This window comes from Oncorhynchus clarkii, chromosome 12 (genome assembly GCF_045791955.1).
Source record: "Oncorhynchus clarkii lewisi isolate Uvic-CL-2024 chromosome 12, UVic_Ocla_1.0, whole genome shotgun sequence".
Lineage (NCBI taxonomy): Eukaryota > Metazoa > Chordata > Actinopteri > Salmoniformes > Salmonidae > Oncorhynchus > Oncorhynchus clarkii.
This window is the reverse complement of record NC_092158.1, coordinates 46,642,396-46,667,716: the sequence shown is the minus strand read 5'-3', so window position 1 is coordinate 46,667,716 and position 25,321 is coordinate 46,642,396. Positions and strand designations below refer to the sequence as shown.

The window sequence follows — 25,321 nt, the reverse complement described above, 5'->3', positions numbered from 1 at the left end:
GAACACATTCTTATTTTCAATGGCGGCCTAGGAACGGTGGGTTAACTGCCTTGTTCAGGGGCAGAACGACAGATTTTTACCTTGTCAGCTCGGGGATTCAATCTTGCAAAAATACAGTTAACTAGCCCAACGCTCTAACCACCTGCACCTGCATTGCACTCCACGAGGAGCCTGCCTGTTATGCGAATGCAGTAAGAAGCCAAGGTAAGTTGCTAGCTAGCATTAAACTTATCTTGTAAAAAACAATAAATCCCTCAATCATAATCACTAGTTAACTACACATGGTTGATGATATTCCTAGTTTATCTAGCGAGTCCTGCGTTGCATATAATCTATGCTGTGCGCATTTGTAAAAAAGGACTGTCGTTGCTCCAATGTGTACCTAACCATAAACATCAATGCCTTTCTTAAAATCCATACACAAGTATATATTTTTAAACCTGCATATTTAGTTAACATTGCCTGCTAACATAAATTTATTTTAACTAGGGAAATGGTGTCACTTCTCTTGCAACAGAGTCAGGGTATATGCAGCAGTTTGGGCCGCCTGGCTCGTTGCGAACTGTGTGAAGACTATTTCTTCCTAACAAAGACAGCCAACTTCGCCAAACGGGGGATGATTTAACAAAAGCACATTTGCGAAAAAGCACAATCATTGCACGACTGTACCTAACCATTAACATCAATGCCTTTCTTAAAATCAATACACAGAAGTATATATTTTTAAACCTGCATATTTAGCTAAAAGAAATCCAGCTTAGCAGGCAATATTAACCAGGTGAAATTGTGTCACTTCTCTTGCGTTCATTGCACGCAGAGTCAGGGTATATGCAACAGTTTGGGCCGCCTGACTTGCTGCGAACTAATTTGCCAGAATTTTACGTAATTATGACATAACATTGAAGGTTGTCCAATGTAACAGAAATATTTAGACTTATGGATGCCACCCGTTAGATAAAATACGGAACGGTTCCGCATTTCACTGAAAGAATAAACGTTTTGTTTTTGAGATGATAGTTTACGGATTCTACCATATTAATGACCTAAGGCTCATATTTCTGTGTGTTATTATGTTATAATTAAGTCTATGATTTGATAGAGCAGTCTGACTGAGCGATGGTAGGCACCAGTAGGCTCGTAAGCATTCATTCAAACAGCACTTTTGTGCGTTATGCCAGCAGCTCTTGGCAATGCTTCAAGCATTGAGCCGTTTATGACTTCAAGCCTATCAACTCCCGAGATTAGGCTGGTGTAACCAATGTGAAATGGCAAGCTAGTTAACGGGAGACTTGGAGTAGTTGTTCCCCTTGATCTGCATGGGTAACGCTGCTTCGAGGGTGGCAGTTGTCGATGTGTACCTGGTTCGAGCCCAGGTAGAGGCGATGAGAGGGACGGAAGCTATACTGTTACACTGGCAATACTAAAGTGCCTATAAGAACATCCAATAGTCAAAGGTATATAAAATACAAATGGTATAGAGAGAAATAGTCCTACAATTCCTATAATAACTGCAACCTAAAACTTCTTACCTGGGAATATTGATGACTCATGTTAAAAGGAACCACCAGCTTTCATATGTTCTCATGTTTTGAGCAAGGAACTTAAACGTTAGCTTTCTTACATGGCACATATTGAACTTTTACTTTCTTCTCCAACACTTCGTTTTTGCATTATTTAAACCAAATTGAACATGTTTCATTATTAATTTGAGGCTAAATAGATTTTATTGATGTATTATATTAAGTTAAAATAAGTGTTCATTCAGTATTGTTGTAATAGTCATTATTACAAAAAAAAAAAAAAACAACAACAAACAAAAAAAAAAAAAAAAAAAAAACGGCAGATTAATCGGTATCGGCTTTTTTTGGTCCTCTAATAATCGATATCGGTATCGCCGTTGAAAAATCATAATCGGTCGACCTCTAGTACAGTGTCCCATTTTCAGCAACCATCACTCCTATGTTCCAATGGTACGTTTTGTTAGCTAATCCAAGTTTATCATTTTAAAAGGCTAGTTGATCATTAGAAAACTATATTGCAATTATGCTAACACAGCTGAAAAATGTTGGTCTGATTAAAGAAGCAATAAAACTGGCCTTCTTTAAACTAGTTGAATATATGAAGCATCAGCATTTGTGGGTTCAATTACAGGCTCAAAATGGACAGAAATGAAGGTCTTTCTTCTGAAACTCGTCAGTCTATTATTGTTCTGAGAAATGAAGGCTATTCCATGCGAGAAATTGCCAAGAAACTGATCTCGTACAACACTGTGTACTGCTCCCTTCACAGAACAGTGCAAACTGTCTCGAACCAGAATAGAAAGAGGAGTGGGATGCCCCAGTGCACAACTGAGCAAGAGGACAAGTACATTAGAGTGCCTAGTTTGAGAAACAGATGCCTCACAAGTCCTCAACTGGCAGCTTTATTAAATAGTACCCACAAAACACCAGTCTCAACATCAACGGTGAAGAGGCGACTCCGGGATGCTGGATTTCTAGGCAGAGTTCCAAAGAAAAAGCCATATCTCAGACTGGCCTATAAAAATTAAAGATTAACATGGGCAACAGAAGGCCAGCATCCCGGAGTCGCCTCTTCACTGTTGACGTTGAGGCTGGTGTATTGCGGGTACTATTTAAGGAAGCTGCCAGTTGAGGACTTGTGAGGTGTCTGTTTCTCAAACTAGGCACTCTAATGTACATGACCTCTTGTACTTGTCCTCTTTAAATAGTGTGTTTTTGCAAAAATGAATAATTTTGCAACAGTGCATAGCCTAATTATGTGTACAGTAAGAGTAGGCTTCTAAAACAGAAAATTACAGTAAATTAAAAATGATCAGGGTGAACTATGCCTATATGGGCAGCACAGGTCCGCTACTGCCTAGATGGCGCTGTCTTGCGGAATGCGCCTTGTCCACATTGCTTGTAGGGTCTCTGCACCGTCATGAATAAGAGCACAGATGGAACAATTAGACAGATATTTCAGCGGATGTGTAAATATGAAGCATCCGCTTGGCGTTTCCACACACTACCAAACATGTTAGTGAGAGGAAGTCCAGTGGCCAGTAGTGGGAGAAGATGGAACAAGATGGATTTTGGCTGACATAGCACATTTTGTCATTGATCTCAATACAGTTTTCTGATCCCAAAACTATAATTTGTTACAAACAGTGGACTAAGTTTTCTAGACTTTACCTTTTGCTTAAGTTTTTTTTTAAATTGCGTTGTTTAGAAGTGCAAAAGGAATTGATATATTGCACACGCGCATGGAGAAGGCGTTCCCTATCGGAAATATGCAAATACAGCTAAAACGCGCCAATAGGATCTTGCTAGTTCGTGCTTGACTCTGCCCACCTCCTTGCTTGTTCTGCCCACTATGACTCATTTGAAACGACAGGCTGTGGTCTGTCTTGGTTAAGTTATACACATCTTTGATAAGAGAGCGCTTGTCGAGTCGTTGATAGTTCGCATAGCAAGGTACCCCAACTCGGAGAAACCGACGCGTAGGTCAAACCTTGCCTCGGTTTAATTCACATATGTATTATTTTTTCCCCAGTTTTTTTTCGGGTAGAATATTCCCAAACCTCGATATTAAATTGTATTCCGCGGCATGTAGTTAGCGTGCTGTCTAACGTTACCGGCTTTGCGCCAGGAGTGAAGACCAATCAATCACCGAGTACCTTCGCTAGCTAGGTTGTGTGTACAGTGTGGTGTTGCTGAGGCAAGGGGAAAAACGCAGCGGTCACCGGTGACTGGATCTTGTGGCGTGAGCACTAATGCTGTCTAGCAAACACGGCGAATCCCAGTCGCCGGTGTAAAACGCGGTGTAAAATACATCTTGCGACCCATATTGTAATAATAGATAGGTCGATAGTGGGAGAAGCGCAACGATGTTGCAAGTGCTGGCTTGCGGCGTCGTAGTTTTTCCCGGACTCTTCTTCGTCTTTCGGAAGGTACTCCCGTCCATTTTCAAACAGTGGACCGATGCAGACGTTGTACTGGTCAGCGAGAGGTAATTATTATTATTTTTTTTCTCCAGATGGTAAACGTTTAATCCTGGACATAGCTGGTCAAGCAGTAGCTGGCCCTAGGAGGCTATGCTAGCTAGTACGGCCATGCAAGCTGATACAACAAATTGCTGAGTCTCGAGCTTGCCTTGGGTTTTAACCGAATTAGCCACAGTTGCTATTTCAAACAGTGCTGAAAGATATTAGATTAGAAATTATGCTTTTGTACATTTGATATGTCGTCTTGGCCATTGTCGTACCCGATAATGTTATTGTAGGCTGCGTTATCATAACGGTGGTGGCTAGCCCTGTGAATTACAACATAGTAATACCATGGGAATATTGCTGCGTCTTGGTCAAAATTACACAATCACATGCGCAGGGGTGAGTTCGATGCTCATTTGTACCCTGTCACTCTCTAGCTAGTTGATAATTCCCCTTCAAACTCGATCGCTGTGGTGGCCGAGTTATGCAATGTAAAGTGCTGAACTACAGTCGATCGTTTGGCCTTAATCACGCTCCTATTAATTCGCCAATGCTCATCTAACGGAAAATGCATTTCTTAAACGCATGTGTTGATGCCTTGGGGGATACATAGCTAAATAGCTAGCTCAGTAACCCGTCAAGTCAGCCTTGAATGCCTCACCAGTTTGATTATGTCACATATCCCGATAGCGGGAGAAGCTATCGGGCATTATCTGGCTGCAATAACGTAGACTAGGTTACAAAAAAAGACAACTAATGTTATCATGAATGCCCATCAGCAACCTAATTAATAGTTAATTCATATACGTTTGTTTTACGATCTCTTGGCCTGCTACTGTATGTGTTGTATTTGTTTTACCTGCCCATTAAAGTGCCAGTGGGTCAGTGAGCATCTGGAAAAGCTGCAGTGTGCTGCTCGAGATTTTCTCCTTCTGGCGGTATTTTAGGCAGTGGCATTTAAAAAAAATACAGATTCTATAACAAGATTAGACCAGACCATTTCTCGTTCCACATACACTATATATATGAAAGTATGTGGACACCCCTTCAAATGATTGGATTTGTCTATTTCAGACACACCTGTTGCTGACAGGTGTATAAGATTGAGCACACAGCCATGCAATCATTGTCAGTATGATGGCCTTACTGAAGAGCCTAGTGACTTTCAACGTGGCACAGTCGTAGGATGCCACCTTTCCAACAAGTCAGTTCGTCAAATTTCTGCCCTGCTAGACTTGAACTTGACTGGCCTGCACAGAGCTTTGACCTCAACCCAATCGAACACCTTTGCGATGAATTGGAACACCGACTGCGAGCAAGGTCTAATCGCCCAACCTCAGTGCCCGACCTCACTAAGGCTCATGGCAAAATGGAAGCAAGTCCCTGCAGCAATGTTCCAACATCTAGTGGAAAGCTTTCCCAGAAGGTCATGTAGTATATATCCCCTCTATATTGTTAAGTAGAAGAATGGTATTGATATTTGTAATGAACAATAAACAGTTTTATTCTCATTTGCCCCAACTCCCCTCAAGACCGTTGTGAACAGCATTCGTCGGGGTTTGTGTCACGTGGGTAAAGTGGTGTTTTGTGGACAATTTCATTGTGGTGAGACTGATTTCACTTAAAATGTATGCCAAACCATATTTTTTTTTTTACAATGTTGTTGATCCATCCTCAGCTTTCTCACATCACAGCCATTGAACTCTAGACATTTTTATATCACCAATGACCTCATGGTGACATCCATAAGCAGTTTTGTTCCTGTCCTGTAGCTTAGTTCAGAAGGACTACAGCATCTTTGATGTGTCTGGGTGGCTTAATACATAATCCACAATGTAATTATTAACTTGACCATGCTTAAAGATATAGTCCATGTCTGATTTGTTATTGTTACCCATCTACTGATCACTGCCCCTCTTTGAGGCTTTCGAAAAGCTCCCTGGCCTATTGTAGTTGAATATGTGCTTTAAATTCAGTACTTGACTGGGGGACCTTACAGTTGTTGTATGTATGGGGGACAAAAAAAAAAGTCCTATTATTTCACACAGTTATGTGATTTGTTATGACAAAGTTTATTTCAGAACTAATTTAGCCTTGCCTAAGCAAAATGGGTGAATACTTATGCAACTACTATTTGAGTTATTAAATTAGTATTAATTTGTCAAAAGTTAGATTATGTACATTAGGGAGTATTTTGTGTAGATCGAGCATTGAACATACAATTCAATTGTTCAATCCCACGTTGTAATGCAACAAAAATGTTTTAAAAAAATAAGTTAATGGAGATGTAGACTTTCTATATAGACTCATAGCTTTAATTTGAAACCCATTTTCACATGTTGGTGCTCATGGAACCCTTTACATGGAAATGACCTTATCTTCACCTGCAGTGCACCATGTGTGTGGGACTGATGTGAAGGCCTCCTCCTATTGGTGTGTTCAGGCAGGATAAGCCCAGGTCTTTCCATCATGGGAAGAACATAAGATCACCTATGTAGCCACACTGTTCGTAGCCACGCTTAACATAATAATATAGGCTTCATATGAATTATAATATGGTCATTTTGTCAACATGCTTATCCAATGAAACATACAGTTAAAGATGGATAGATACTGACCAAAAGTATGTGGACACCTGCTCGTCGAACATCTCATTCCAAAATCATGGGCTTGTTGCTTCCAGAGGCCGTTGGGAACTTGTTAGCTAGTGTTGTAACCGAGGACAGATGATTTATTCACGCTTCAGCACTCAGTGGTCCTATTTCTGTGAGCTTGTGTGGCCTACCACTTCGCGGCTGAGCCGTTGTTGCTCCGAGTCATTTCCACTTCACAATGACAGCACTTACACTTGACCAGGCAGAAATTTGATGAACGGACTTGTTGGAAAGATGGCTTCCTGTGACGGTGCCATGTTGAAAGTCACTGGGCTTAGTAAGGCCATTCTACTGCCAATGTTTGTCTATGGAAATTGCAGGGCTGTGCTAGATTTTTATACACCTGTCAGCAATGGTGTAGGGGTGTCCACATACATTTGGTCATGTGAGTGTGTTCAGTAAAGTAAAAAGAATGATACACTCATAGCAGTCAATACAAACTGAAATCATTGCGCATACAAAATATGGATGATTTAAGAGGTTGACAAAATACAAAAATGTATAGAAATTATACAATTATTAATCGAGGTCCAGCGATCTAAGTGACTAATTAATGAACAGAGGTATGGGATAGGTGACCTTCTGTATTGTTGACTTTTGGATTGTCAGTTGATTTTGGCTGCGGGTGTTCCTACCTGTTGCTGTGTTTCGGTCAGGGGGTAGATAGTCTCTGAATGGAGAGTTGAGGAGGCTGACAGCGAAGTCTGCAGAGCTGTGTCCTCCTTTTCAAGAAGCCTGGGTAGGGACAGGGTCAGTAGTGCCTCAGTATAACTGGAGTATCCTCCTAGGATGATGCGGCATGCATGCTCTCTTCTGAATATGCTCCGGGTCATCAGACTAGGCCTGGGTCCATGAGCTGCGGCATATTCCAGGGTGGGGCATATGTAGCCAGTGTTAATGTTCATCAGGTCTTGTGGTGCTTTGAATCTTTTAAGGTAGAGTATGGAAAAAAGTGTTTTGCTGCACTTAGTTACCATAGATGCAACCTGATCGCTCCATTATAGGTCCTTTTGTAGAACTATCTATAAAATCTAAACATTATTACACACTTGGAGCTCCTGCTCCACAATATGTGGCTATTGGCCAATGCAGGAATAATATAGTTCTAATAACATGGTTCTTTTGTGAACACTTGTATCCAATGAAACATACAGTTAAGACGTATTCATTAAACTATATGTGGTAGTGATGGGGGAAGAAATCGATAGTTGCATATCACACTATTATTTTGGATGATATTATATTGATACTTTGACTCCGTATTGATTTGTAAAAATAATCATTTTTGTTGTTGCTTGGTAGCGTTAGCTAGTGCTAGTCAGCTGTACCAAATCTCTTGCATTTTTCATAATCTAGCTGGTTCTCCAGCTTCCTTTTTTAAATAGTGAGCCAACATGTTTTCAACGCTTTTATTTCCATGACTGATCAAAACTAATTTTCTTATGCTCTTGTAACAGATGTGATCGTACTTCTTAACTCCCTTGCATTGTTTTTTTAAAGAAAGGAATGCTCAGCCAGCAGTCCCAGTTGATTGTTGTTTATTGGCTTGTATTGAATTATCAGACTGGGCTTTTGTAATCAAAGACAACAATTACAAAAATAGTATAATATACAATAGGTATAAATACCTAAAAATAGACAAGAACATTTAGCTGTGGAGGACAACTGTATTACCCTCCTGTCTGCAGCAAGACCAATGGTATACACCTTATTGATATGTAATCTCAATTAACCAATATATATACATAAACGTTGAAATACATTTGTGTAGTGGCAAATGGAAACAACCAAACTTGTTACACTCTTCTCTATCTACAGCAGACACATACTGAACAAAAATATAAACGCAACATGCAACAAAATATTTGACTGAGTTACAACACCCCCCCGAAGGTCAAGACGATCCCACAGGTGAAGTAGCTTGATGTGGAAGTCCTGTGTAATGATCATGCTGTTTAATTAGCTTCTTGATATGCCACACCTTTCAGGTGGATGGATTATCTTGGAAAAGGATAAATGCTCACCAATATGGATGTAAACAAATTTGTGGAGAAATAAGCGTTTTGTATGGACATTTTCAGGGATTTAAACACTTTACATGTTGCACTTTATATTTTTGTTCAGCGTAGTAAGCAATATGTTTGGAACATCAAATCGCAATAAAATCGCAGTATTGAATAACAATACATATACGTATTGCGATTCTATGGTATTGTGATAATTTCGTATCTTCAGGTCCCTGTCAATGCCCAGCCCTAATATGTATCTATTATTACTTTTTGTCTTTTACTTTCTATTTCTCTATCTTCTTTCTCTCTGCATTGTTGGGAAGGGTCTAAGTATTTCACTGTTAGTCCACACGTGTTTACGAATCATGTAACAAGTCAAATTGTATTTGATATGTGGCTAATACAACAACTAATTCAAACCCACAGCTCTGCTATTCCACGCCCCATGCTCCTCCAACAAACTGAACCACACTCTCTTGGGCCATTTCCACATTTGTTTAGAAATCACTGAGTTGATTCGGGGATTGTTCCCTCCACAGTGATTGAGAGAGCCATGGTCACATCGTTGCACCAGAAGGCATTTATCTTGGTTGCTTCAGCTGCCCCATTTCTGCTGTTAGAATGGCAGTTCTATTAAACTATTGGAACCAATACTTATAAAGAACTGATGTTAGCACAAGATGGAGGGAAAGTTGGAGCATAACTAACAAAATTACAGTTAACAAAAATGTATGCTTAATCAAATGACATTTTATTTGTCACATGCGCCGAATACAACCTTAGTGTGAAATGCATGCTTACAAGCTAGAGGTCGATCGATTAAGATTTTTCAACGCCGATACAGATTATTGGAGGACCAAAAACGCTGATACCGATTAATTGTCCGATTTTTATTTATTTGTGATAATTACAACAATACTGAATGAACACTTATTCTAACTTAATATAATACATCAATAAAATAAATTTAGCCTTAAATAAATGATGAAACATGTTCAATTTGGTTTAAATAATGCAAAAATAAAGTGTTGTAAAAGTGCAATATGTGCCATGTAAAAAAGCTAATGTTTAAGTTCCTTGCTCAGAACATGAGAACATATGAAAGCTGGTGGTTCCTTTTAACATGAGTCTTTAATATTCCTAGGTAAGAAGCTTTAGCTTGTAGTTATTATAGGAATTATAGGACTATTTCTCTCTTTACCATTTGTATTTCATATACCTTTGACTATTGGATGTTCTTATAGGCACTTTAGTATTGCCAGTGTAACAGCATAGCTTCCGTCCCTCTCCTCACTCCTCCCTGGGCTCGAACCAGAAACACATCGACAACAGCCACCCTCGAAGCAACGTTACCCTTGCAGATCAAGGGGAACAACTACTCCAAGTCTCAGAGCGAGTGACGTTTGAAACGCTATTAGCGCTCACCCCGCTAATTAGCAAGCCATTTCACATCGGTTACACCAGCCTAATCTCGGGAGTTGATAGGCTTGAAGTCATAAACAACGCTGTGCTTGCGAAGAGCTGCTGTCAAAACGCACGTAAGTAATGTTTGAATGAATGATTACGGGCCTGCTGCTGCTTACTATCGCTCAGTCAGACTGCTCTATCAATTCAGACTTAATTATAACATAACACACAGAAATACGAGCCTTTGGTCATTAATATGGTCGAATCCGGAAACTATAATTTCGAAAACAAAACGTTTATTATTTCAGTGAAATACAGAACCGTTCTGTATTTTATCTAACGGGTGGCATCCCTAAGTCTAAATATTCCTGTTACATTGCATAACCTTCAATGTTATGTCATAATTATGTAAAATTCTGACAAATTAGTTCGCAATGAGCCAGGCTGCCCAAACTGTTGCATATACCCTGACTCTGCGTGCAATGAACGGAAGAGAAGTGACACAATTTCACCTGGTTAATATTGCCTGCTAACCTGGATTTCTTTTAGCTAAATAAGCAGGTTTAAAAAGATTTACTTCTGTGTATTGATTTTAAGAAAGGCATTGGTGTTTATGGTTAGGTACAGTCGTGCAACGATTGTGCTTTTTTGTTAAATCATCTTCCAGTAGAGTAGAGGATGCCTGGTTATTCTTTAAGTGCTTTCCTCACCATCTTAAATAAGCATGCCCCATTCCCCAAAAAATTAACCAGGAACAGATATATCCCTTTGTTGTGTATTGATATTCTAGTTTTGTTCCTTTTAAGGCACCTGTAACCCCCCCCCTTGCTTACCTACGTTGAAATGCATGGAATGTTCTAACTGTTAAACACATTAAACAATGCCCACGTTAATTTCTACTCCCGTCTCATGTCCTGTCCATATATTAGTTGTATAAGTTATACAGTGTGCCACACAACAAGGAAGAAATGTTCTCACGTTTGGGCTCATTATCTTTGTCAAAGTCTGAGTTTTTTTCCGCTGTAGAAATACGCAAACAAATCGTGGAGCTAGCCAGTCAAGTGATGCTAGCTAGCTTTTGATGTCACAGCAACAAGAGCCTCAATGGATAGGAAGAGTTTCGCTGGGGAAGAAAGTGAAGTCATCATGAGTTAAAAGAAGAAAAAAAGGGGTCTAGGAGTAAGGGACCGTCTGAAAAGTGTGAGAAAGAAAAATAAACAAAAAATGTCTGCCTTGGTTGGAAATATAGGAACATTTGATGAATCTGTGGAACAATGGAGTTCTTACACAGAATGTTTTGAGTACTTTGTGTTGGCAAATGAAATTATAGCAGAAGTCATTGTGCCAAATTTTTTTTACTGTTATGGGAGGAAAAACATTCAATCTACTGCACAGCCTAGTAACGCCTGGAAAACCTAGTGATAAATCATATGATGAAATTGTGGCTACCTTAAAAGGACATTCTCCCAAACCACTGATAATTGCAGAGAGATTCAGGAATGGGCTGTATTGAAACCGTTATCTGAACACTGAATTTGGGCGATCAATAGAGTTACCATTCAGATAAAAGATGACCATTTATGTAGTTAGATTGCTTTTACCAAAGTCAAATTGATTATTAATGAATACATTGCTGTCTTTGAAAGTTTTTGAAAAAATCGAATGATATTGAGCTCAAAAGATAGCCAATGATTAAACAGAGCAGTAGCTGAGTTTCAAGTGCCATTCTGTGACTTAGGCTTATATGCCTTATTTTTTTTGCCGTGGTATTGAGTATCGTGATGGTATCGAAGTCAAAATTCTGGTATTGTGACAGCACTAATAAATACTAGATAGATGAATAGATACTTTATTGTCCATAGGAAAGAAATGATAGGCCTATTAAAGCTGCAATATGAAACTAAGGTCTGTGGAGAAGGGTGCGAGCCTCCGGAGCAGCAGGTCTCAACAGGAAATGTCTCTGTGTGCCTTCTCCCTCTTTTGACCTAGCCTGGAGTGAGACTACTGTACTGCTAAATACCTTTAATAATTTGGAAATTGAGCGATTCATAAAAGGCGTGAATAGCGAGTGGCTGTGGGCAAGGGTGAAGGAATGTGATTTCAAGCTGCATATTGCCAGAGATGCCAAGATCTGTCAAACTAAGCCGGAAGTTGAGTGCCTGGTTGAACAAGCCCTTCGTCCACATTTTAAAGGCGAACTCCTTGATTGTGTCTGAAATAGCACCCTATTCCCTTTAGTGTACTACTTTTTACCAGGGCCCATAGTGGTGCAATTTTGGTTGCAGCCCATATGAAATATAATTATTTGGTGTTTTGGTCCTTGAATTTGTGCAGAATGAATGGTGGTTAGATTTGTGATGGGCGATCCATATCAAGTCTCTGCAGTGTCTGTCAGTCACACCTGCCCGTTATGTTCCCATTGAATTGGCCTGGAGTCCAAACTGAATGTCGCTATGTTTTACTAGCATTTTATTTCCTTCACTACAAGGATTAAGTCTAGAGCTGCTCCAATAGGGGGGCAGTTGGACAGTCTAGAAAGTAACCGGTCCAATCGTTGTCCTCTAAGAAACAATGTGCTGGTTTAGCGTTGTCAATAGAGAGACAGGGTTGGGGTCTATTCGAATTAAGGTCACCCAATTCAGCAATTCATTTAAATGTATGATTTAAAAATTGGAAAAACGTTTGAAATATATAGCTTCTCCTTTTCAGTTTATTCAGAAGTCATTAAAAAGTAAATGCCTCTTATGATTAATTGGAATTTCAGTTCACTTCCTGAATTCCAACTGAAGACTCATTTCAGTTGAATGTATTCAGTTGCACAACTGACTAGGTATCCCCCTGTCCCTATCTGAATTGACTTACTCTTATTATTATTTATTATTATTATTATTTTAAACTCCAACCCTGGTTAAAGCAGAGGTCCCATAGCTTTCAGAAATATGTATTGTCAAAATGCTGACTATAAAAAATAAATCTGTTCTTAAACATTTTATATTATTTTCCTGTGTGGAAAAACGCAGAATTGGGTATTATTGCAACTTCTGTGAAGATGATCCAATCGCTGACAATTTGCATAACACCCCACATTACAGATATTGGGCGCAAATGTTTTCAATAAAAGGCAGGCCCCCGAATGAAAGGGAGAAGTGAAACGGAGTATTCCATTCTCTTATATGTGAATCGCACCTCTCAGAAATATAGTTAATAGAAGTTTGCAGACCAAGACCAAAGGAAATACCAAATGGAACAGCAAACTGATGAAATGGGTGCTTATCTGTTAGCCTGCCACAATTGCTTGTGAGGCAGGATGTGGAGTAGGCTACCCTGGGTAAAATGCTTACATCCTTAATTTCCCTGAAGAAAAATTATACTCTGTCCATTTGCAACTTGTGTAGTGACATTCCTACTTTAGAAAACGGAGGGTATGAGGATGCTGTTCTCCCTATTGTTTGCTTGTCTCTCATCGGAATCTAACATACATTGGCAAAGTTGACAGCTTTTCATTTGACTATTGCCTGTAAGTACTGTAAATACTGTTTCTGTTTATTAACATATTTCTACTTCAACTTGTATTCATGAGATGACAAGATGGCGCCGACAGAGAGGGTCGCCTCGCTTCAAGGAAACTATGCAGTAATTCGTTTTTTTATATATTATTTCTAACACTGTTAGCCCAGAAAATCTCAAGTGTTATTACATACAGCCAGGAACAACTATTGGATATAAAAGATACGTCAGCTTACCAACATTATGACTAGGAATATAACTTTCCCGAAGCGGATCCTTTGTTCGGACCTTCACCCTGGACATGGGATCTGATCCCAGAGGCCGACCCAAAACAACGCGGTCAGCGCAAGCGAGGCAGATGGAGCGGCCTACTGGTCAGACTTAGAAGGCGAGCACACCAGTCACCGCTTCCGAGCATATTACTTACCAATGTCCAATCTCTAGACGACAAGGTGGACGAAATTAGGGCACTAGGGTTGCCTTCCAGAGAGACATCAGATTTGAACATTCTCTGGTTCACGGAAACATGGCTCACTCGGGATATGTTGTCAGAGTGGGTACAGCCACCCGGTTCCATGTATATCCCCCCCCCCCAAGCAGATACCTCGACAGTCCTGAAAGAACTTCACTGGACTCTATGTAAACTGGAAACCATATACAGTTGAAGTCGGAAGTTTACATACACCTTAGCCAAGTACATTTAAACTCAGTTTTTCAAATTTCCTGACATTTAATCTTCGTAACAATTCTCTTAGGTCAGTTCGGATCACCACTTTATTTTAAGAATGTGAAATGTCAGAATAATAGATTTATTTCAGCTTTTATTTCTTTCATCACATTCCTAGGGGGTCAGAAGTTTACATACACTCAATTAGTATTTGGTAGCATTTCCTTTAAATTGTTTAACTTGGGTCAAATGTTTCAAGTAGCCTTCCACAAGCTTCCCACAATAAGTTGGGTGAATTTTAGCCCATTCCTCCTGACAGAGCTGGTGTAACTGAGTCAGGTTTGTAGGCCTCCTTGCTCGCACACGCTTTTTCAGTTCTGCCCACACATTTTCTAAAGGGTTGATGTCAGGGCTTTGTGATGGCCACTCCAATACCTTGACTTTGTTGTCCTTATTAAGCCATTTTGCCACAACTTTGGAAGTATCCTTGGGGTAATTGTCCATTTGGAAGACCCATTTGCGACCAAGCTTTAACTTCCTGACTGATGTCTTGAGATGTTGCTTCAATATATCCACATAATTTTCCTGCCTCCTGATGCCATCTATTTTGTAAAGTGCACCAGTCCCTCCTGCAGCAAAGCACACCCCCACAACATGATGCTGCCACCCCCGTGCTTCACGGTTGGGATGGTGTTCTTCGGCTTGCAAGCCTCCTCTTTTTCCCTCCAAACATAACGATAGTCATTATGGCCAAAAAGTTATATTTTTGTTTCATCAGACCAGAGGACATTTCTCCAAAAAGTATGATCTTTGTCCCCATGTGCATTTGCAAACCGTAGTCTGGCTTGTTTATGGCAGTTTTGGAGCAGTGGCTTCTTCCTTGCTGAGCGGCCTTTCAGGTTATGTCGATATAGGACTCGTTTTACTGTAGATTTAGATACTTTTTGTACCTGTTTCCTCCAGCAACTTCACAAGGTAATTTGCTGTTTTTCTGGGATTGATTTGCACCAAAGTATGTTCATCTCTAGGAGATAGAACGCGTCTCCTTCCTGAGCGGTATGACGACTGTGTGGTCCCATGATGTTTATACTTGCGTATTATTGTTTGTACAGATGAACGTGGTACCTTCAGGAATTTGGAAATTGCTCCCTCAGAAATTCTGAGGTTTTGGCTGATTTTCTTTTGGTTTTCCCATGTCAAGCAAAGAGGCACTGAGTTTGAAGGTAGGCCTTGAAATACATCCACAGGTACACCTCCAATTGTCTCAAATGATGTCAATTATCCTATTAGAAGCTTCTAAAGCCATGACATCATTTTCTGCAATTTTCCAAGCTGTTTAAAGACACAGTCAACTTAGTGTATGTAAACTTTTGACCCACTGGAATTGTGATGCAGTGAAATAATCTGTCTGTAAACAATTGTTGGAAAAATTGCTTGTCATGCACAAAGTAGGTCCTAACCGAAAAGCCAAAACTATAATTTGTTAACAAGAAACTTGTGGAGTGGTTAAAAAACGAGTTTTAATGACTCCAACCTAAGTGTATGTAAGCTTCCGACTTCAACTGTGTCCTTTATTGTAGCTCAGGATTTTACCAACACTAATCTGAGAACAAGGCTTCCTAAATTCTATCAGCATATCAAATGCTTGACACGAGTGGGTAGAATTCTGGACCATTGCTAATCTAACTTCCGCGATGCATACAAAGCCTTCCCCGCCCTCCCTTCAGCAGATCTGACCATGACTCCGTTTTGTTGCCCCCATCCTATAGGCAGAACCTAAAACAGGAAACACCCGTACTCAGGTCTATCCAATGCTGGTCTGACCAATCAGATTCCACGCTTTAAGATTCCTTCAATCAGGTTGACTGGGAGATGTTCCGGGTAGCCTCAGACAATAACATTGACGTATACGCTGACTCGATGATTGGGTTTAATATCAAGTGCATCGGAGATGTTGTTCCCACTGACTTTTGAAACCTTCCCTAACCAGAAATGGATTGGAGCATTCGCGCTAAACTGAAAACCCTAACCACTGCTTTTAATAGTGGCAAGGCGACTGGAAACATGACCGAATACAAACAGTGTAGTTATTCCCTCCGCAAGGAAATCAAACAAGCAAAGCATCAGTATAGAGACAACGTAGTCGCAATTCAGCGGCTCAAACACGAGACGTATGTGACAGGGTCTATAGTCAATCACAGATTACAAAAAGGAAAACCAGCCCCGTCGCTGACATCTTGCTCCCAGACAAATGAAGCAACTTGCTCACGTTGAGGACAGTAAAGTGCAACTGACAAGGCCCGCTACCAAAGCCTGTGGGCTCTCCTCCTCCGTGGCCAACGTGAGTAAAACATTTAAACGTGTTAACCCTCGCAAGGCTGCCGGCCCAGACGGCATCCCTAGCCGCGTCCTAAGAGCATGCACAGACCGGCTGGCTGGTGTGTTTGCAGATATATTCAATCAATCCCTGTCCCAACATGCTTCAAGATGGCCCCCATTGTTCTTGTTCCCAAGAAAGCTAAAGTAACTGAACTAAATGACTATCGCCCCGTAGCACTCACCTCTATCATCATGAAGTGCTTTGAGAGACTAGTCAAGGATCATATCACCTCCACCCTACCTGACACCCTAGACCCACTCCAATTTGCTTACCGCCCCAATAGGTCCACAGATGACGCAATCGCCTGCACACTGCCCTATCCTAGGAGCTCAGAGGACCCTCGGAGTGTGGTGTCAGGAAAATAACCTCTCGCTCAACATAAACAAAATAAAGGAGATGATCGTGGACTTCCGGCAACGGCAGAGGGAGCACCCCCCTCCACCCCATTCACATTGACGGGACAGTAGATCACGGACTAACTGAAATGGTCCACCCACTCAGACAGTGTGGTGAATGGAGCGCAACAGTGCCTCTTCATCCTCAGGAGGCTTTCACCTAAAATACTCAACCTTTACAGATGCACAATCAAGGACATACTGTCGGGCTGTATCACAGCCTGGTACGGCAACTGCACAGCCTTCAACCGCAATGCTCTCTTTAGGGTAGTGCTGTCTGCACAATGCGTCACCGGGGGCAAACTACCTGCCCTCCAGGACACCTACAGCACCTGTGTCACAGGAAGGCCAAAAGGTCATCAAGGACAACAACCACCCGAGCCACTGCCTGTTCACCCTGCTATCATCCAGAAGGCGAGGTCATTACAGTTGCATCAAAGCTGGGACCAAGAGACAGAAGCTCTTTTTCAGTCAAGGTCATCAGACTGTTATTAAACAGCCATCACTAACATTGAGTGGCTGCTGCCAACATACTGACTCAAATCTCTAGCCACTTTAATAAGCGGATTTAATAAAGGTATCACTAGTCACTTTAAATAACGCCACTTTAGTAATGTCTACATATCCTACATTACTCATCTCATATGTATATACTGTATTCTATACCATCTTGCCTATGCCGTACGGCCATCGCTCATCCATATATTTATATGTACATATTCTTATTCATTCCTTTACATTTGTGTGTATAATGTAGTCGTTGTGAATTTGTGAGATTTCTTGTTAGATTTTACTGCACTGTCGGAACTAGAAGCATAATAATTTCACTACACTCGCATTAACATCTGCTAACCCTGTATATTTGACCAATAACATTTGATTTGATGAACAAGATGTTAATTACAGTGAATCTAAAGCTTCTCCTAAAATATGTAACTTTCTATTTTGAAACATTTCTTATCCTTCTCAGGCTGGTGTCCTCCATCCACGCCATCATGGCCACCACGGCAGGAGTCATCGTCGTGTTGGCATGCAGCGGTGACGTCATGACTGACAGGTAGGTCAGCCAGTAACAGACAGGGGGACAAGTTCCTCGACTCGGGTGCTCCAATCAGTGCGGCCGAAGAAGTCATGTTTTCTTTCTGTCTGCATAGTTGTTTTTTTACGCTACACGGCAATGCTTCATGCAAGCAGTATCAGGACCACAAAAGCAAGAGCTTCTTATTGGATAAGTGCCTAATGAACACACCCTGACCTCCCTCTCTTATCATCTTGCCTTTTCTTCATACCTAATGACAACGGTAAGTTGTGGTCTGAACAAATCACCTCGGTTTTCCACAGAGCTTATAGTGGGCTTAATTGCCGCCCCCTATCAGTGGTTGAGTGAACTCACTCAGGCTCTACCTTGGGTGGTATGTGTCTGTTAACAGCGGGTGCGCAATCTCTAATATTAGGGAAGTATCAAGGTTCTGCTCGCCTGAGTTAGAATAACTAATGGTAACCTAATTTCTACCAGCATGCCATGTGCAACTAGAGGAAAAACGCTAGATCATATTTAATCCACACACATAGGCTCATACAAAGTTCTCCATTTGGCAAATCTGACCATAAATCCATCCTCCTGATTACAAGCTAAAAACCTAAACACTAAAAGTAGCAGTGGTCAATTAAAAAGATGGTGCTAAACTACAGGACTGTGTTGCTAGCACAGACTGGAATATGTTCTATCTGATGGCATTGAAGAGTTTACCACATTAGTTACCGGCTTCATTAATAAGTGCATCGATGAGGTCGTACGTACATATCCCAACCATAAGCCATGGATTACAGGAAGTATCCGCACTGAGCTAAAGGCTAGAGCTGCCGCATTCAAGGAGCGGGACTCCAATAAGAAATCTGCCTATGACTTCCGACGCCATCAGAGATAAAGCGTCAATACTGGAGTAAGATCGAATCCTACTTCACCGGCTCTGACGCTCATTGGATGTTGCAGGGCTTGCAAACTATCACGGATTACAAAGGGAAACCCAGCAGCGAGCTGCCATGTGACGCAAGCCTACCAGACGAGCTAAATGCTTTCTATGCTCGCTTCGAGGCAATCAACACTTAACCATGCGTGAGAACACCAGCTGTTCTAGATGACTGTGTGATCATGTCTCCGTAGCCAATGGGAGTAAGACCTTTTTAAATAGGTTAACATTCACAAGTCCCCAGAGCCAGATATATTACCAGGTCGTGTATTCAGCTGACCATCTAGAGAATGACGTGTCAGCTAACGCCTGCACTGACCTTGTGTTTAGCCAAGCTGACAGCAGCTAGCTAGTATAGCCAGCTAGCATAGCCAGCTACAGATATCACCACGCTACCTTATCTAGCTGATATTTCTGTCAAATCAGTTATGGCAGGAGCCAGTGTCTGGAATGTGTTTCATAAGACACTTGTTCTACAACACCTTGCTATAAAATTAGCTTGCAACTTAGTTTTAACGTTTCATCATGTCATGTAAGTACATGTTACCATTGAAACTGTGTCAACTGTGAGTTGAATGCCCAGTCTTGAGTCAGCTCAGCTGTCCTAAATCACAATGTTCTATAACTGGCTAGTTTTGTCTCATCTCTCCTTATGTCCGCTGTTAGATCTTTCCCGGGAGACAAATCCCAGAACTATTATCTCTACAGGTGTAGGTTACATGTGGACATTGCACAAACATCGCCCAGCTTTAGTGTAGATCCATTTATCAACTAAAAATGTATCCGTGTGTTTGTTACAAAGACACATTTTTATGCTGCAACTATCATATGAATGTCAATATAGACCAGTATGCCTACACTTACCAAGCAAATAAAAATCTGTTGTGTGTAGAGCACAACTTCAGCTGTCTAACCAGAACTAGAATGGCATTCTATTAGTCTATTTGGCCGACTCTAAGGATTTGGCTGTCTAAGCACACACTGACATGCACAGCTCTCTGGGTGTGGTTCTGTCTTCAAGTCTCCAGTGGGTGATGAAGTCCCTTCCATCTATGTAATGTATTACAGGTTATAGAAGGGTGCAGTTACACGGCAGGGAGGTGAAGTGCATGACACTCCATCCTGGATATGACAGAGTTTGCCTCAACCCTTGGTTCCAGCAGGCAGAGTTCAATAACTACAAGCAGATGTGAGATGCAGGAGGATGGCACTCTTCTCATACCACTCAGGAGGAAGCTTTGCATCGGTCAGTAGCCTAAAGAGTCATTTGAGACTAGTGCAATTGCTGAACTTATGTAGATATTCTAAACTAAGTGTTTTGGTAACTTTAAAGTGTAACAGTTCTATGTAGAATAAACCATACTTCACATAATAATGTGGAAGCAGTGTTATGCTAATATATAACAATGTGCAAATATTAGTTGTAACTGTACATATTCGTAGCAAGCCGTTCGGTACGGTGACCTCTGTTCGGTCCACACTGTGAACCCGAATGAATACATCAATTAATCAAACTATCAAATGTTATTTGTCACAGGTGCCGAATACACAAGGTGTAGACTTTACAGTGAAATGCTTACTTACAAGCCCTTTTCCAACAATGCAGAGTTAAGTAAGAAACATTTGCTAAATAAATGATCACACAATAAAATAACAATAACAAGGCTATATACAAGGAGTACCAGTACAGAGACAATGTGCAGGGGTACGAGGTAGTTGAGGTAATATGTACATGTAAGTAGGGGTAAAAGTGACCAGGCAGTCAAGATAGATAATAGACGGTGTGTGTGTGTGGCGTCAATATGCGTGTGTGTGTGTGTGTTGGAGTGTCAGTATAGTATGTGTGAGGTACAGTGCCTTTACAATGTATTCACATCCCTTGACTTTTCCTACAATTGTGTTAGCCTGAATTTAAAATGGATTAAATAGAGATTTTGTGTCACTGGCCTACACACAATAAATACCCCATATTGTTGAAGTGGATTTATGTTTTTTTAAATATTGACAAATAAAAAATATTAAATGTCTTGAGTCAATAAGTATTCAATCCCTTTGTGGCAAATTAAGTTCAGGAGTAGAAATTGCTTAACAAGTCGCAAATTGCATGGACTCACTCTGTGCAATGATGACTGTGCCTTTAAACAGCTTGGAAAATTCCAGAAAATGACATCATGGCTTAGAAGCTTCTGGTAGGCTAATTGACATCATCAGTCAATTGGAAGTGTACATATGGATGTATTTCAAGGCCTACCTTCAAACTCAGTGCCTCCTTTGCTTGACATCATGGGAAAATCAAAAGAAATCAGCCAAGAACTCAGAATTTATTTTTTAGACCTCAAAGTCTGATTCATCCTTGGGAGCATTTTCCAAATGACTGAAGGTACCGCGTTCATCTGTACAAACAATAGTACGCAAATATAAACACCGTGGGACCACGCAGCGGTCATACCGCTCAGGAAGGAGACACTGTCTCCTAGAGATGAACATACTTTGGTGCGAATCAATCCCAGAACAACAGCAAAGGACCTTGTGAAGATGCTGGAGGGAACAGGTACAAAAGTATCCATATCCACAGTAAAACGAGTCCTATATCGACACCCTGAAAGCATGGGGCTGGCAGCATCATGTTGTGGGGGTGCTTTGCTGCAGGAGGGACTGGTGCACTTCACAAAATAGATGGCAGCATGAGGGAGGAAAATTATGTGGATATATTGAAGCAACATCTCAGAACACAACACAATAAAGCTTGGTCGCAAATGGGTTTTCCAAATGGACAATGACCCCAAGCATACTTCCAAAGTTGTGGCAAAATGGCTTAAGGTCTAGGTATTGGAGTGGCCATCACACAGCCCTGACCTCAATACTATAGAAAATGTTTGGGCAAGGAGGCCTACAAACCTGACTCAGTTACACCAGCTCTGTCAGGAGGAATGGGCCAAAATTCACCCAACTTATTGTGGGAAGCCTGTGGAAGGCTACCCAAAACGTTTGACCCAAGTTAAACAATTTCAAGGCAATGCTACCAAATACTAATTGATAAGAAATATAAGCTGAAATAAATAATTCTCTCCACTATTATTCTGACATTTCACATTTCCTATAATAAAGTGGTGATCCTAAATTACCTAAAACGGGGAATTTTTACTTGGATTAAATGTCAGGAATTGTAAAAAACTGAGTTTAAATGTATTTGGCGTATGTACACTTCCGACTTCAACTGTACATAGGGATAAAAGTAGGTATAAAAGTGACTAGGACATCAGGATAGATGATAAACAGAGGTGTGTGTGTGTGTGTGTGTCTTAATACTTTCTGAATGCATGTGTGTGTGGGTAGTGAGTGTGCATTTGAGTCAAAAAACTAAAAATGAGTTTAATGCAAATAGCCTGGGTAGCCAAAAGTTGGCTCCCTGACATGTTTGAAGAATGCACAGGGTCTCTTCAGGCCATCTGTAGAAAAACGAGGAAGAGTTGATGAGTGACATTCATTGAAGGGTCATATTACTAAACACTTGTGATGTACTGTCTTATTAGTAATCACCTTATCAAATGTCATGTGTTGCATGCTTCATAAACAACAGGTGTAAACTAAAGCCCTGCTCACATTGTCAGTTTGAAGTGACTCCAATCCTATTTATTTGCATATTCGAATTGGTTATTTTTCTTGCAGTCTGGACAGCCAATGAGCACATTGAATGTGACATTTCAAACTACATTTATAGTTGGTTTGAAGTTGGATACATATCATCCCTGGCCATGTGACTTGTCTGAACGGTCAAATCAGAATAATTTGCCCTCAAGTGTTTTTTAGACTTATATGGCATATTGCTTGCTAACGACTCTGACAGTTTGACAAGAACATGTAGTAGCTAACTAGCTTGTTAATTGTTTACAAACAAATTAGGGAACGTGTTAAACCGCTATCTAGCTAGCAAGTTGACTGCTGTGGCTGATCCAAAAAGGATTCATTCATTTGAAAGTTGGATCAGCTTATCCTTATGAGTCTTTGTGTTCTTATACTATGATTTTGAACATGCAAAGCAACTGGTAAATTTCTACAGCAGGCATTGTCACCTTAGCTTGCTATATAACTTCTGAGTGAACCACGAGCACCACCACGAATCAGCCAACACAACTGCGTGCACACCCGTCATTACTATGACAACTAGCGTAGCCATGTCAGCAAATGGCTGCTGTTTGATCACACACACATCCGATTTGGACACTTGTAACTTGCTATTTGGACAGTCTGTAGTCCAAAATGGATTTGAAAAACCAAACTGGTTTTTGTGTTAAGCCTGCAGTGTAAACAAATCTTAACTGTGAAATGCTTATGTACGAGTCCTTTTCCAACAATGTAGAGTTTAAAATATATATACAAAATACAAAAGAAATACATTTAAAATGAAATACTGACACAAGAAATAAATACACACACAGTGAACAACTTTTGGCCCTTCTGAGGAGTTTTCCTACACCTAATGGGCATTGCAGCATAGATCAGTTCCAGGACCCTCTCGTCACAGATACTGGTCGACTTCAGCTCCTATATCTGACCCATACAGTCATGGAAGCCAACTAACTATAAATACACGGTTGAACATAGCCAATCAGAGATCCTGATTTACAGCCAATTCACAAGAGACACGTGCCAGCATGGCATTACTCACTCGGTCCAAGGAGTAGTCCAGTTGCACAGTGGAACATTATCTCAGCCAATCATGGCTAGTGGGAAGGTTGTCCTTTTTTCATGGCTAAACCAACTAGGCTTGTAATTTTAACAATTGTATTCGTATTTATGGATGTAATACAAGTTTGTTATTAAGGAACATGTTCTTGAAGGCATTTTTGCAAAAAAAAAAAAAATTGTGCTAATAAAATGCATGTTTACTTTCAAATGCTGCTCCTGAAGTAGTGGCATGCGACATACGCCTAGTTTCCTGAAACTAGTCATAACTGTGACCAACCTGATTCAAGTGTCTCCCCATTACTCTGAAGCAGAACTTGTGCGTGGCCACTGCCTCAGCCTTCTGTAACAGCTCCTAATATGGAAGGGGGAGGTGTTCCCACAACATTGCTGAATAAAAAATGTAAACAATTCACCATGTTTTGTATTTAGCCTGTGAATGGAATGAAATTAAATGAAATAAAATATTGTCACTCAATGAACATATAGTGAGAAATTACTGTCTCTAGTTTGTAAGTAATTTATGCTAATAGAGGGACTAACTACAGAATAGATTCAGGTCGGTGACGCTGACACCATGACTATGCAACCAGCTGTGTACGTTGCTGAGTGCTTGCCGACACAGTTTGCTATTCGCTGGCAGAGCCATAGCTATATTTGTAGTAGACAAGTACTATCCTTCATTTATTTTTGCACAAGAAAATACACAAACCTTTATGAGAACACGTATGTTGTTTTGGGTGAACAGACGAAGCCCCCGAATGCTAGCTACCTAATATCTTTGTCAGAGCTGAATTGAGTTGGCTAACGTTAGCTAGCCAGTTTGAGTTTAAATGTTTTTGAAAGCAAGCTGTCTACATCCTGTGATTAGCTAGCTAGCAAGCTAGTATCCAAGTGCCTGCCCTGTATTGAGGCTAAATGCCAATGAGCTACAGTTAGCTAGCTACCTTGCTAACAACAGCTAACGTGAATAATGCACATCTTCCTCTGACATGCTACATTACACTGGGGCGGCAGGGTAGCCTAGTGGTTAGAGCATTGGGCTGGAAACCGGAAGGTTGCAAGTTCAAATCCCCAAGCTGACAAGGTACAAATCTGTCGTTCTGCCCCTGAACAGGCAGTTAACCCACTGTTCCTAGGCCGTCATTGAAAATAAGAATTTGTTCTTAACTGACTTGCCTGGTTAAATAAAGGTAAAATAAAAATAAAATAAAAACACTTGATGTATTTAGCTGGCTACAGTATCATTCTTCTTTCATCGAGTATCATAGCTAGCCTGGCTCGCTAGCACTATCACATGTTGTATAACCAAAAGTAGCTATTAGCTCGCTAGTACCAGATATCTACTTAGCTAACGTACTCAACAACACCAGTGGTTTGACTGTTAACAGGCAGCCGTGTTGGATGTAATCCATTCCTGGCCATCTTTCCATATTGTTGAAATGCATTGGAAGTTTGTACCATCTTTATGGAAGCCCAACTTCACTCCTAGTTGCTGTAACTCATGACGAACTCCCTTACAAAATGATCCTATGTATGGGAGGAAACGCCGTACACCTGGCGACCGTGTCAGCGTGCACTGCGCCCGGCCCGCCACAGGAGTTGCTAGTGCGCGATGGGACAAGGACATTCCTGCCGACCAAACCCTCCCCTTAGCC

The 25,321-nt window shown here is 40.8% G+C and overlaps 1 protein-coding gene across 1 annotated transcript in view; it reads left to right on the top strand.

Annotated features, from left to right (window-relative positions):
- The first annotated feature begins 3,421 nt into the window (after window positions 1-3,421).
- Window positions 3,422-25,321, top strand: part of LOC139423240 (ceramide synthase-like) — a 33,977-nt gene continuing 12,077 nt past the window's right edge. The window contains exons 1-2 of the mRNA XM_071175042.1: window positions 3,422-4,008; window positions 17,978-18,064. Of these exons, the coding sequence (XP_071031143.1) occupies window positions 3,887-4,008; window positions 17,978-18,064 (209 nt within the window). The 5' untranslated portion in view covers window positions 3,422-3,886. The remainder of the gene's footprint in view (window positions 4,009-17,977; window positions 18,065-25,321) is intronic.